This window comes from Cenococcum geophilum, assembly GCF_001692895.1.
Source record: "Cenococcum geophilum 1.58 unplaced genomic scaffold K441scaffold_9, whole genome shotgun sequence".
Classification (NCBI taxonomy): Eukaryota; Fungi; Ascomycota; class Dothideomycetes; order Gloniales; family Gloniaceae; genus Cenococcum; species Cenococcum geophilum.
Window position 1 is genome coordinate 2312812 of NW_027137567.1, and position 13628 is coordinate 2326439.

Here is a 13628-nt window from a genome sequence, read left to right on the forward strand (position 1 = left end):
TATAATAGTTAATATCTATAACTATTCCGGGCTAGTAGTAACGGTTACTAATAATTTTATAGGTCTTATTTTTTTTTAGGATAGGCCGTAAAGACCTAGGTATATGCTTTAGCGATAAATTAAGCCTATAAATTCTATTTCTTTACTACTACTAGCCGTGCCTAATGCTTAAGCAGTCTATTTTTAAGGGACTATAGGCTAGTAGTATTCTTTACCTTTTTACGGTACTCCTATAGTAGTTTATTAATAAGGTTAAGTTCCGTGGAGTTAATAGGGTATATCTCAGCTTCTATAGATTCTATATTTAATTTTGCCTATATTTAAGGGTTAAGGTGCTCTAGTTATAGTAGTATTTAGCTCTATAATAAGATCTTTACGGCTACCTATCTATCTAGGTCTTGTTCGCGTCTTATAAATATATCCGCACAATTAGTAGCGCCTAGCCTATATATAATTAGGAAGTTAAATTAAGATAGTATATTTGCCTAGCGCGCCTATCGGGCCGTAAGGGCTTTTATTATTATAAAATATTCTAAGGGCTTATAATCTAAAACTACCTAAATAGGTTTAGGGGTCCCTTCTAGCCATACTCGCTAGTGCTAAAAGCTAGAGATAATAGCTAATATTTCTTTATTATGGATAGGGTAGTTTAGCTTAACATCTACTATAATCTTTAAGTAGTAAGTAATAGGGTGCTATTCTCTGTCCGTCCACTTTTAGGAATAAATACTAGTAATAATACTATTTAAGGCATTGGTTTCTAGCATTAAGGGCTATTTTAGGTTAAAGTAGGTAAGTAAGGGAGCAGAGACCAGTCGTTTCTTAAGCTTATTAAAAGCCTGCCTATATATAGTATTAAAGTAGAAGGCCGGTCCATTATAGTTAGACAACTAAGGGGCTAAGTAATCCTGCTATAGTTTTTAATAAAGCGTTAGTAGAAGTTATAGAAGCCTAAAAATAACTATATCTCTTTTACGGTCCGTAGTAGTTCCTACTAATTAATTATAGCCGTCTTTTCTAGGTCTGCCTTAATTCCGTCTATGCTAATAATAAACCCTAGGTACTTTATATACTTTATACTAAATTCTAACTTCTTAATATTAGCTTAGAGGCTAGCCTTATAGAGCCGTTATAGGACCTTATAGACGTGCTCCTTATATTCTAACTTATTCTTAAAGTAAATTATAATATTATCTAGATAGGCTGTATAGAAGTTATTAAGGTAGTTAAAGAGTACGTTATTTATATATTGCTAGTACGTAGCTAGTCCGTTAGTTAGTCTAAAAGAAAGCACTTTATACTTATATAATCCGTATTAAGTCCAAAATGTAGTAAGATTTATAGATCTAGAGTCTATTCTAATTTAGTAGAAAGCTTAATAAATATTAAACTTTAGAAATACCTTAGCTCTATTTATTTAGGCTAGTGTCTTATTAAGTAGGGGTAGCGGATAATAGTCTTTATAGGTTATATTGTTAAGCTTATAGTAGTTAATATAGAAATAAAGTCCTCTATTTAGCTCTTCTATAAAGAGAATAGGAGAGGTAAAAGGGGCCTAGCTAGGCTTAATAAACCCTTTTACTAGGTTATTAATAAGGTACTACTTAGTAGCCTATAGTTTAGCAATTAATTGTTTATAGAGGGGGGTATAGCTAAGGGTGTTTTCCTTGTCTGGCTTAATCTTGATTTTATAGTTGTATAATTAGTAAGGTAAAAGTATATTAGATACTACCTTAGAGAATACATTTTTAAACTTTTAGTACTAATAGGGTAGTTTTTATTCTACTAGCTCCTTATCTATAAGCTTACTTTCCTATCTAATAAGCTCGTTTTCCTTTTCCTTAATTATTTAATTAATTTTATATAAGCTAGTAGTAAAGGCAATAGTATTAGGTTAGACTAAGTTTTAGTAGAATCCTATAGCGCTAATATAGCAGATATTAACCAGTAGAAGGTCTATAGGTTTCTTTATAAACTTTTATCGGGCCGTATTTTACGGTATAGGGTTTATAATCTTTCTTAGCTTACGTTCCATTTTCTATAAGTTATCTTTTTAGTCTATTAGTTTAGTATAGCGTCTAGTATTCCTAGCCTTTTTTTATAGCTATATAGGGCCTAAGTTCTCTATAGGGGACTTAGGTAAGTTACTATTAACTTTTTAGGTCTTTAGTATAGGTAGTATAATATAGGTAGTCTGGGGGCGGTATAGTATACAAACCTATTATGGATTAAGCTATATATCTCTCTTAAAGGCCTAGTCCCTACGTATAGCGTTAGCCTAGTAAATAGTATTTATCTAGGGCCGTATAAGGTTCTCTATTATAATACTAATTTCTTTTATAAAGAAAGGGGTTAAAGGTAGGGTTTTAGGCTAGATAAGATATTTATTCCGTACGTCTAGTTATAAGCCTAAATAGGCTAGCTATTTTCTCCCTAAAATTATATTGTGGCTTCTAAGGTCCGTAATAAGGAAGGGGATATTATATTGCCTTTATCTATTAATACGGAGGCATATCCGCAAGATAGTTATAATAGGTAGCCCTATCTGTCTATTATATCCGCGAATAGGAATTAGTTTAGGCAGTTCTTCTAGGGGTATATTTAAAAGGTTAGCTAGTTTTACAGCGCACTTTATATTAATTAAAGTAAAGGTATTTACTTCTAAGTTAGTTAAAGCAAAGTTTAAAACTTAATATCTATTACGGAATAAAGTATAAGAGATAGTGTAGCTTTTTTTACTAACTAGCCGACCTAGATTAATATATAATATATTAATCCCTTTTAACCCTAAAGAGGAGTCTTTCTTTAAAGTTCCTCTTTTTTTTTTAACTTTATACTATCCTCCTAAATTAATAAGACCTTATTTATCTTTACCGCTATTAGGCAGTCCTTTATAAAGTAGTCTTTTTAGCTATATAAAAAGTAAGCCTTTTAATTACTAAGTGCCTATTTATAGGGGTTACTATATATAGGCCGAGTATTAGCTAGGCCTATAGCAGGACTAGCTGCGCGGCTTACTACTAGATTAATAGCGGGCTGTATAGCTAGTGCTATAGGAGTTATAGATCGTACTAGGGTACTATAGGCCGTTCTTAGAGTGTTTATAGTCTAATTTAAAGAGTTTCTAACTTTATACTGCTTAGCTTATACCTTAATTTAATAGAGGTTTTAGTTAATAGCTAAGCACTAGTCCGTAAGTTCCTTTAGCATCTATATAGTAGTAAAAACTAATAGTATGGCCTACTATAGGTTTAGGGTAAGCTTATTAAATAGGTCTAGTATTATTATTATTTTTGAAATTTGGGCCTAACTAGCAAGGTATAAAAAGTGGGTCTAAAAGGCTAAGAATATCTCTATTATTTTTATATTTAGGCTTTTATAATTAAGCTAAGCGTTTTATACTTTAAAGGGGTCCTTATAAATAGAAGATAGGTAAATAATTATCTTTTCTCTAGAGAGGAAGGGATTTACTAAGTCCTATACGTATTGCGGACGTAGGTACGTCTATACATCCCTACTAATGCGGCTAAAGACATAAGCCATTTTAGCTTAAGTAGTAGGGAAGTAATCCGCATTAACTTTAAGCTTATTCTATAATTAAAGCTTTTAATTATTAAATATAGGGTTAGTTCCGTCTATAAGTAATAGGGGTCCCTTAACCTTTATAGACCGCGTTAATGCTAATACTATATATTAGGCTAGGGCCTTAAGGACTATAGTAAGTCTCTAGGTGTTTAATAACTTATTACTAAGTATAGGGGGTTCCCTAGCTTTAAGCAACTCTTAAAGGCGTTTAATTTTGGTATTAACTACTATAAGCTCCACCTAGAAGTTTAAGTTAGTTGCTATTTTACTATTGGAGGTATTTAAGGGTCCTACGGCTGCTTTACTAGCTGCTGCACTTCTTAGTATAGTAGTAGGGGTATTAGGTAATTCTGGGTAATTCCTTTAGGGGTTCTAATTTATGCGTATTCTTTAGGTTATATTATATATATCCTTATCCTATTCTTAGAGTTTTATTCTATTTTTATTATTCTAGTAATATTCTTTAGGGCCTATTACTGTGTCCTTATCCTATTTATGGTCTATAAATATATTTAAGTTCCTTCTTAGGAAGAAAGGGTGGTTAAGCTTTAGATAATATTAGCGACTTAATTAATTAAGGCACGAGCACAATAAAAGGGACCCGCAAGCCTGTATAAATAGTAGTCTATAAACAAGAATCTAAAGCTAGGGAAAGGAAGGAAGAAGAAGAGCAGCGCCGCTTAATGTTTTATAAGATCTTCGCGTCACGTGACCGCAATATGCGGCAATCTGTGGCAACTTGCCCGTGCGAAGTTCTGCCAAGTTCTGCCAGTGCCGTAACACTGGTTTAGACCCAATATTCATAAAATATCGGGTCGTCTCTCTAATCGATCAACTTTTGGTAGTATTTTATGCCGTTGTGGTTAAGTAATTCAACCGCGAATATAGGGAAAATCGTAAAATAGGCTGACGAGGTCTACAAGTGCTACGAAACCCACTCAGACGTGATTCAGGTGTTACCTCAGAAGCTCAGACTAAGAAATCGATTGTGCGGATATAGGAATATCCGCACCGTCCGCTAAGCTGATTTAGGACGGCAATCGTTTTCTTAGTCTGAGGGACTTTGGCGAGATTTGTAGAAAACCTAAACATCGTTTATATGAGAAGACCTCATCAACTTTAACAAAATTGATCTACCCTCCCACAATACCTGTCGACATAAAAATTACACCAAATTATAGAGAAAAGCCTACTCTATAAAGCTATGAGATCTTCAGCTCCTTATACGCGCGCGACGTTAAGAGGAATTCGTCGCCGTAGAGGCCCTAATTCTACCTCTGCACCGCCGAGCCGCGCAGTAAACACCAACGCTGAACGCTTACGCCCACGCCGCCAGCCCTCTGCGTAGAGCTTTGCGAGAGCTCTGCGGAACGAAGCTCAGGGGGAGACCTGCACGGAGCTCTGCAAAAGCTCTGCACGAAGCTCCGCACGAGGCTCCGCACGAAGCTCTGCTCGAAGCTCTGCTCGGGGCTCTGCTCGAAGCTCTGCTCGAAGCTCTGCTCGAAGCTCTGCTCGAAGCTCTGCCCGGGCTCTGCTCGAGGCTCTGTTCGAAGCCCTATATTAGAGCTCCAAAGCTCTACTAACACGCAGCGCTAATATACTAGGAAGGTTCTACAATTGCCCGTACGAACGCCGTACGAGCGCCCATACAATCGTCTCTACAAACGTCTCTGCAATTAATCGCCCGTACGAACGTCTGCACGTCTGCACAGTTACACGTCTGTACGCCTGCACGTGGCTCTGCACGAAGCTCTGCACGAAGCTCTGCACGAGGCTCTGCACGAAGCTCTGCACGAAGCTCTGCACGAAGCTTGCACGAAGCTCTGCACGAGGCTTTGCACGAAGCTCTGCACGAAGCTCTGCACGAAGCTCTGCACGAAGCCCCACACGAAGCTCTGCACGAAGCTCTGCTAAGGTTCTGCACGAAGCTCCTCACGAAGCCCTGCATTAAGCTCTACACGAAGCTCTACTAAGGCTCTGCACGAGGCTCTGCACGAGGGCCTGCCCCCTAGTAGTAGCAGAGACACTCCGGGCCAAGGGAGGATATTTTTAAGGAAGGACCAACTATAGCACCTACTAGGTGTTGCAATAGCTTTAAGTAGTAGATATCTATATATCTGTATAGTTTTATCTATATTAGTAGATATTTAATAAGATATAATATATGCTTACGCTTTTAACAACGCGTTTTTTAACTTTAACGAAATTAATGTCAGGACCAAGCAATAGCCGTATAATAAAATTAATACCATTTAGAAGCCCTAAGTCTTAAAAAAAATGTGACTATGGGGTTTAATAATAACGCGTTGTGTGAATGAATAAATTAGATATCCGCAATATCCGTTTTGCGGATTTTGCTTACGTTTTTAACAAAACTCGCCAAACCCTCTCAGACGTGATTTTGCAATTCGGAAGACGGCGTAGGTTATTCCGACGCTAGCTAAAAAAATCACGTCTGAGCTCGCTGAGGTAAATTCAGGTGGTGCCCACGAACGTGGTTAGTCACCCGCTTGCGGGCCGATTGACTCCGCACCAACGAAATCACGTCTGAGCTTGCTGAGGTAAAGCTTCTGAGGTAACTGAGGAACCCTTGACATCCGGTCACCTAACTTCATCGCCGCACTCTACATTAACCATCAAATCCTAAATTATGACGAAACGTAAGCGACCGCAAAATACCGACGAACGATCCGGCCCACCAAGAAAGTCTGCCCGTCTTGCTAAGGGTACTGTTTTAATAAAAGGTTCGTCTAAAACTAGGCCGAGATTCAATAATGACGATTCCCATGGCCGATTAGATTCAGGCAACAATGGTAGCAGCGGCGAAAAGAGTCTTAGTAGTGCAGCGCTGGTTCAGAAAGTTTTGAAAATGGCGGAGAACGAGAATCAAGCGGAGCTTATGATTCTTGAGTTGATGAGGGAATATTCATTCAGCTTTCCTCGCTTAAAGGAGCTATTAAGACGTAAGATTAACTAGCCTTACTTATTCAACTTGCATCCAACTAATTATCGCTATAGAAAATAATCTTAATGTCAGCTTTTCTAAAGTCCAATACGTGGATATCGCTCCGATGGTTGGGTTAAACCCAGCTGTAAAAGGAGATGATATACCTGTCTTTAACATGTTTCGCGCTCGACTCCCGAACGCTATCTTCCGCAAAATCGTCGAAGACCTCCAGGCGTTCTCAGCACAATACGGACCTATGGACAAGCACGAAAATGAGGAAGCTCGAGCACGTTATCTATCGGGAGTATGTAGTCCTAGTTCCTTTAAAAGCCCCACTGCTAATATCTACGTAGTATTTCAACAAAATTGTGGCTCTGTTTTCTGGTCTTTTGTTCAATATCCCAGAAACAATCTTGGAGGGTAAGCTCACGACCAAAGGCCGTATAGAATACCAGTTCACGACCTATGGTGGGGTTACGGTTGTTTTCATCGAAGTCAAACTGGACATAGGAAGTTTAACAGAGCGCCTTAACTGTTTCGCGCAAGTTATTGCGGAATGTGATGGTATGGTTTAGGACGCCTTTAATTTAGATATGGATTAACATTCTATAGCCTGTGCTTGGGTGAACGATCAAAATGGATACCAAATACCTATTATGGCGGTATTATGCGACGGCAAAAGTTTTTATTTCTTCCAATTTCTCAATCAACGCCGAGCAAATGGGTCCCCACAGGTCTTCTTGGGCGAGTTTGCTGATGGTCACATGGATATTGAGCTGACTCCTGGCACTGATCCTCAAACTTTTTACCGGCAAATCCGCAATACATGCGAGAGTCTCTACTACGTCTTTCTTAGTGGTTACCAATCTGGCCTTGAGGCTTACTGGAACTTCAGCGTAGAAAGGGGTAAGGCAGAGGGTAAAGGAAGAGATTCAACTCCAGGGTGGCATAAAGCCAAAGTCCAGGCCAAAAAAGCTCTCAAAGAAGCTATGTCTGCTTGGGACCTATGCCATGAGGGCAAGCTCACAGAATCCAAGGAATCTGCGGAAAGAGCTGCTCAATTTCTGGCTGAAAGGTAGATGCCGCGCTTTCTTCCCTCTCTAGTGGCGGTGGATGCTAACAGTGGGTTTCTATTCACAGCATTGAAGAAGCTCCTTTAAGGAGGAAAATTTTGCCCGACTACACGGAGGAGATGACGGATGAGGTATAAGCAGCGTGCCGTCCAAAGGCAACGTTGGAGCTAGTTAGCCCTAGATAATGTCAGCTAGGTATCAATCAAGGCCATAGAAATCACATACGATGTCCTGTAGCGGTGCTCGTTTGCATGAAGCAGCTAAACGGACTATAAATTCTCTTATTATTTTTAAAGGCTGTTATAAGGGGTGTTACTATTAACGGCTTCCTATATCGAAAGTGGAATTCTAAATAAGCTTAAGTTTAAGAAGAACGTAGATATAAATAAGCCCGGAAATTTAAAGAAGTAGCTAATATAAATATTATTAAAAAAACTCTAACCCTTTACAAAGGACGCTCCGTAAAGGATGTAAGAACACGATGTTGTTCACCGCAAGTAGGTGAAAAGGCTATTTATTTATCTTTCGTTATTCCATGCCTGCTAAAGTTTTGACCAATACTTACTGTATTGCCTGTAAGAGCCGCGTGGTGAATGATCCCTACTCACTTATAAATCGAATTCATCTGTGAACACAAGGATTAATAGGGACTTAGCATCATGTACTAGATTTTGTAATATCACGTTTCATTACAATAGAGTCATGGGTATTTTAGATTGCTATCAGATTTTACTTCATATATTGTCAATCTCACTGCCGACTCTTATACGGTCGGCACTTACGTCCTGATCAATCAAACCTAAGGGGGTGGGACGCCTTTGCCCTTCAGGCTTCCCGAATTGAGCTTGTATCCAGTTCCATGCCGGTTCTCAAACTGCGCACCCCCTTCACTCTGCGGTTCCCTAAATGCCTCTATAGCGGCATTAGTGTTATCCCGTGAGAGCTGCTGGAGAGAGGCATCGGACATTTGTCCTAGCCATTGCTTCGATCTGGCTCCAGTGGTGACGCGCTTAGCTGATATCAGGTCCCCTAAAGTTGCAACGACCACTTGATAGGCATCATCATTCGAGAGAACATCTTCGAAGACGTTAATTCGGTGTTTTTCGGCTTTCTTAGAAGCCTGGTCGCAGATTGCTAAGCATTGTTTAATGCTAGCAAGTTCCTCTTTTATCTGCTCTTGCGCAGCTGTTGGCTCGTTTGGTGTCCTAGATTGCTGCGAGGATAAATTTTGTAGTCGATTGTTGATGTCCTGAAGATGTTTCTCGAGCTCAGAGGTCGTCTCCTTGAGCTTATCTTTGCAATCTTGGAGAGTATTACTGGTGACTAACCGAGCCGAAATAGTGTCTTGGAGCGTGGTGACAGAAATATGATTGGCGTCAGGGGGTGTGGAGATGTTTTCTAAGGCATTGACCCGAATTTTGTCTACGTGCGCAGAGACCTGGGCGCAGATACCAAGGCATTGCTGAGTGCTGTCCCTCTCCTCCTGTATCTTTTGTATGTCGGCTGCCTCTTCACGGGAAATCGTAGCGCCTTGGGAAGTGAGGGCCTGCAATTTATCGTCGATCTCTTGGAGGTGATCTTCTAAGTCGGATGTTGTTATCTCGATCATTTTTTTATATTCCTTAAGGACATTGGCAGTGACGGCTGCGGTGCGGCTATACCATAGAGCATTAACGCCGCCCGCAAAAACTCAAACCAAACTTACATGTTAGCATCACCAAGCGCAACGGTGATGGTAGATTTATATCCCGCCAGCATGTTTCTAAATCCATCGATATCATCCCCCATGTACTGCAACTTCGCCCAATCCCGAAAACTCGTCCGTGCACCAGCAGAATGCGCGGTGCATTTGACAATCACAGCTTCAAAATCCTTACAAGCCTTGCCGCATCGAAGAAGAGGGAGCTTAAGTGCTGTGAGATCGACATCGGACTCGGCAACTGCCTCCTGAAGAGATTTTAAGACCCCGGTAAGGGCTTCGAGCTCTTCCTTAAGCTCACGTATAATCTTCTTATTGGTTTGAAAGCTTTCGATCACCTGGTAGAGGGTTGTACTGGATTGAAAAGCAAACACTACCAAAGTCAAAAGCGCAGAAGCAGTGCTTAACGGATCAGCCATTTCAATAATCAATACAAAGATACGAGACGTTGAAGCCGTGGAAAATGAGGCTGAAAAGAACTGATAAGAGGAACAAATGATGCCTAAAGGGAGCACGATCCCCAACCTTTTCAATGCGCACGAGTTCTTTCCACAACCGTGCTTACCTTTATCCCGCAGCGGTATTGGATCGATAGGGAGGGGAAGGAGATTTGACCGGGAGTTTGCGCTGTTTCGCTTTTCGATGGCGCGCGGCTACTTCTTGGCCGAAACCAATCATTTGTGACGTCCGATCCTTCATTGAGACAAGACTTCATGGACCAATTTAGTACAAGGGGCAAAATGCGCTGAGTTCCTGCTTTCGTCGACATCCATTCCACGAACCTTGTAAGGCTGAAGCCTGTCACACCTGTTAGACCAAAACTGCTCGAGCTAGCAGCTTTTCTGATGTGGTCAGTGCTTCCTGCTGAAGGGATCCCTATGCAATGCCTGGCTTACATCCTCGTCGAGAAGTGTAATATTGCTTTACCGAAAGAAATCTCTCTTAAGGTTTGGTATATTTTAATTATATATGCTGTATACAGTAAACGTGTTGATAACGGGTTGTGCTGCGGTTTCTGATAGAGCTGGAAGTTCTGCAGAGTTCTGTCAGGGGCGCTTGCGAAGCTATGCACGGAGTCTTGTTGAATTCTACACCTTCACATAACCCTCCACGACCGAGCATGAATGTAAGGTTTTGTACCAGAGCTCTAGATACCAAGGCACCGCATGAAAGCTCTCCTCAGAGGCCCTGCAGGAAAGTGTGCGCGAACCCCTAAACCTCCGCAATTTATAGATACTCTTCGCATAAATGCACCATTTAAGAACGGGGTGGGCATGGGTAGTAATGTATTGTTCAGAGAGAGCATATAGTAGCATAGCTAAAACAGCCCAATTACATCACTTCCTAGAGCCAAATGCCAAAGAACCTCAAGTCAAACAAGTGCTTAGCCCTCAAACCACACTTATCCCCATTAACAAGAAGCCGCCCAACCCCCCCCCTTCCCCCTTTACCCAGCAACCGCGCTCCTCGTCGTAAACCTCAACCCCCATTCACCTCCCAACCCACCAACACCCTCCAGTGAAACGCCGCCCACCGATACCGCAACTCACGCAGCCCGCCCCCAACCCCAACCCCAACCCCAACACAGCCCTCAGACTCAGATAAAAGAAGCGCGCCCCCCCCCCCCCTCACAAAACCCACGCCGCGGGCCCCGAGCGATGGGGCTCCTCGAACCCGCACACCGTGTACGTCGGGCCGGCGAGCAGGTCGTTTCGGTCGGGCGCAGCGGCGCGGTGGAGGCGGCAGCCGAGACTGACGGCGCCAGGCCGGGTCCGGTCGGGCTAGCGCGCGGCGTCGTAGCGGAGCGGGTGCGCGAGGGAGCTGTGGGGCGGGGCTTGCTGCTACGATACGCGGATCCGGAGAGGGTGGCCGTTGCGGAGCGTACCGGCTAGGATGCGCTTGGTTGAGGGGTTGATTTGGAGGAGGAAGTCGAATTGGGCGGTTAGGGGTTGTTGGGGTGGGGTGGGGTGGGGGGGGGGGGGAGGGAGGGAGGACATGGCTGGTGGAGGGGATGGGGTTGTGGGTAGAGACGTTGGAGAATGCTGGAGTAGGGTGTTGCCCTTAAAAAGGTTTGGTGGGAACGAGATCTGATGAAGTAGAGGAGAGAAAGAAAAATATACGGAAAATAATGTGGATAGACAACGGATAAATGTGGAGGAATACACCAGTTGTGTGAAATTTAGTACGATGCTATAGTAATTGCTCCGTTGCCCTATATCGTAGAATAGCCTCTCTTAACCGTCACAACACTCTCCAGGCGCCCCGATATTGGTATCGCTCTCAACCCAGTACCATGAGTCCTAAAATCCTTTTCGCCCTACCTTGACCTTGACCTCCCATCCTTTTAGCTACTAAGCTTTCATAGTCTTTCTTATTTATCGCAGTTTTTACTCCTCCTTCCTGTGAATTCTCGGCAAGCTTAACCACAGGGCTAGAATGATGCCGAGCAGTGCCAAAATAATTGGCTGAAGCACCTGAACACCTTTCGCCTGAGCAATAGCGCCAACAGCGAAAGGAAAAACTGCTGCTCCACCACCTCCAAAGGCTGCCGCAAAGCCTATAGCGCTGACGTGAAGATGGCGCGGAAGCAGTTTTGTGGCCGCAACAACGGCGGCAGGGAACAAAGGTCCGAGGAAGAAGCCTTGGAACGCAACGGCGACAGCGGAGACATAGAATTGCGGGACGAGCCAGAAGAGGAGCTCGAGTCCCATTGCTACAGGGAGATAGATCTAAGTAGACAGTAAATATCCTCGAACTTAAGGGTTCAGGGTGAGGTCGTGGTGGAAGATGTAAGCCTACCGAAATCGCCAACTTCTCTCCAATCTTCGGAGTCACGAACCCGAGGATCACCCTCCCAACCGTAAGGCCCAGCCAGAAGCCCGTGGCCGTCATACCGCTGGCAAATCGAGCACCGTGTCTTACGCGAATCATGAAAGTCACGATCCAACCGCCCAGCGCAACTTCAGCGCCAACATAGCCGAGGAGGAAGAGAGCGCAGAGCCAAGTCACACGGGCTGAGGGCATAGTGGTGAGTGCCTCTCTCATGCGATTACCTTTGGAATCGGTAGTGCGAGGATTCGCGGCACGGAATACGGCACCGGTTGCGGCCCAGAAAGCCCATACCGACGAGACGAGTTCTAGGATAGCGGCGCCGATCTGACAATTCGGCATCAATACACCCCATCCGCGTGACAGAAACTTGCAAAAAGCTCGAACTCACCATTAGATAGTAAAAGGCATACCACGGCAACCCGCCTTTCGTGATCATACTCGTTGCAATCAGTGGACTGAGTGTAGCACCTAGTCCATAAAATGCATGCAAGAAGCCGAGAACCTCGTTTGGATTGGCCATATTACCAACCCATGCATTCCACGCCGCATCTTCAAGACCATTGCCAAAACCGGCGATCATGAAGATGACTACGAGAACTGGGTAAGGAGGATGCACTGCAATTACAATATAGGCAAGCAGATGGCAGCCTGGCGATAGGAAAGCGACACCCCGCTGGCCGAATTTGAGGTGGATGGAGTTATTGAGAAGCGCAGACGCTATGTAACCGATCAACGGAGACAGAAAAATTAGCGAAACGACTGTGTATGTCAAGTTGTAGTAGTCTTCAAGCTGTGATGAAACGTCAGATAGAAATGTTAAGATTTCATTGCGACAAGTCATACGTATGGTATCAATGCCTGGAAGAGAGATTAGCAAATTCTTCCCACTGTAAGGTCATGGCACATACTCCGTAAGCGGCATCATTCATACCCATAACGGTGAAGGCCCAGAAAGCAGCAAAACTTCTGAAGAGATTGGCGCGAGGACGATTCCATTTTTGGAGTCGTTCCACAGCTGTGGTAGGCGAAGGAAGGCTTCCGTTTGGATCATCATTGCTTTTACTCTTGCGATCTTCCTGGATACTCAAGCTGTGGATACTGCGCGGATGAGAAGATAGGTTTGTTGAGTTCTGAAGATATCCTGAGACATTCTGAAGCTCAACAACACAGGTTGAGCCGCCGTTGTTGTTGTTGTTACTGAGAGACATGGCGTAGATTGATAAGGAGGGTGTCTAATTGTTTGAAGGGTGATAGATGTTAAATGGAAGCATTCAAGGCACGCAGGTATGGGAAGGCCATGTTCATATACACGGGCTGAGGACAGACATGATGATCCAGGGTGACATGGGGAGTGGTTTGTTTGATGCACGGGAAATGTGCGACTTGAGTCACTGGTCAGGTGTGCCACAGGTGCCAAAGGACCGACCCAGCCATCCCAGGAAAAGACCCAGGGAAAGGTCCCACATAATTAAAAAGCTAAGGTCGACGGGCT

At 43.1% G+C, this 13628-nt stretch overlaps 3 protein-coding genes across 3 annotated transcripts; 1 reads left to right on the forward strand and 2 right to left on the reverse strand.

Moving 5' to 3' along the window:
* Positions 1 to 6454: 6454 nt before the first annotated feature.
* On the forward strand, positions 6455 to 7611 carry K441DRAFT_675041 (uncharacterized protein; the record flags this gene model as incomplete). The annotated part of the gene is made up of 4 exons (XM_067650822.1): positions 6455 to 6548; positions 6604 to 6836; positions 6886 to 7096; positions 7145 to 7611. The coding sequence occupies 4 exons, from the start codon at positions 6455 to 6457 to the stop codon at positions 7609 to 7611; spliced, it is 1005 nt and encodes a 334-aa protein (XP_067507151.1).
* Positions 7612 to 8533: 922 nt separating this feature from the next.
* On the reverse strand, positions 8534 to 9723 carry K441DRAFT_511118 (uncharacterized protein; the record flags this gene model as incomplete). Its single annotated transcript, XM_067642097.1, has 2 exons — positions 8534 to 9260; positions 9311 to 9723. Coding segments are annotated over 2 exons (1140 nt in total), but the record flags the coding sequence as incomplete, so codon positions are not given.
* A 1579-nt stretch (positions 9724 to 11302) lies between these two features.
* On the reverse strand, positions 11303 to 13628 carry K441DRAFT_655548 (MFS general substrate transporter). Its single transcript, XM_067647865.1, has 5 exons — positions 13045 to 13628; positions 12980 to 12994; positions 12525 to 12926; positions 12104 to 12460; positions 11303 to 12033 (listed from the first exon to the last, which is right to left on the reverse strand). The coding sequence occupies exons 1-5, from the start codon at positions 13342 to 13344 to the stop codon at positions 11692 to 11694; spliced, it is 1416 nt and encodes a 471-aa protein (XP_067507153.1). The 5' UTR covers positions 13345 to 13628; the 3' UTR covers positions 11303 to 11691.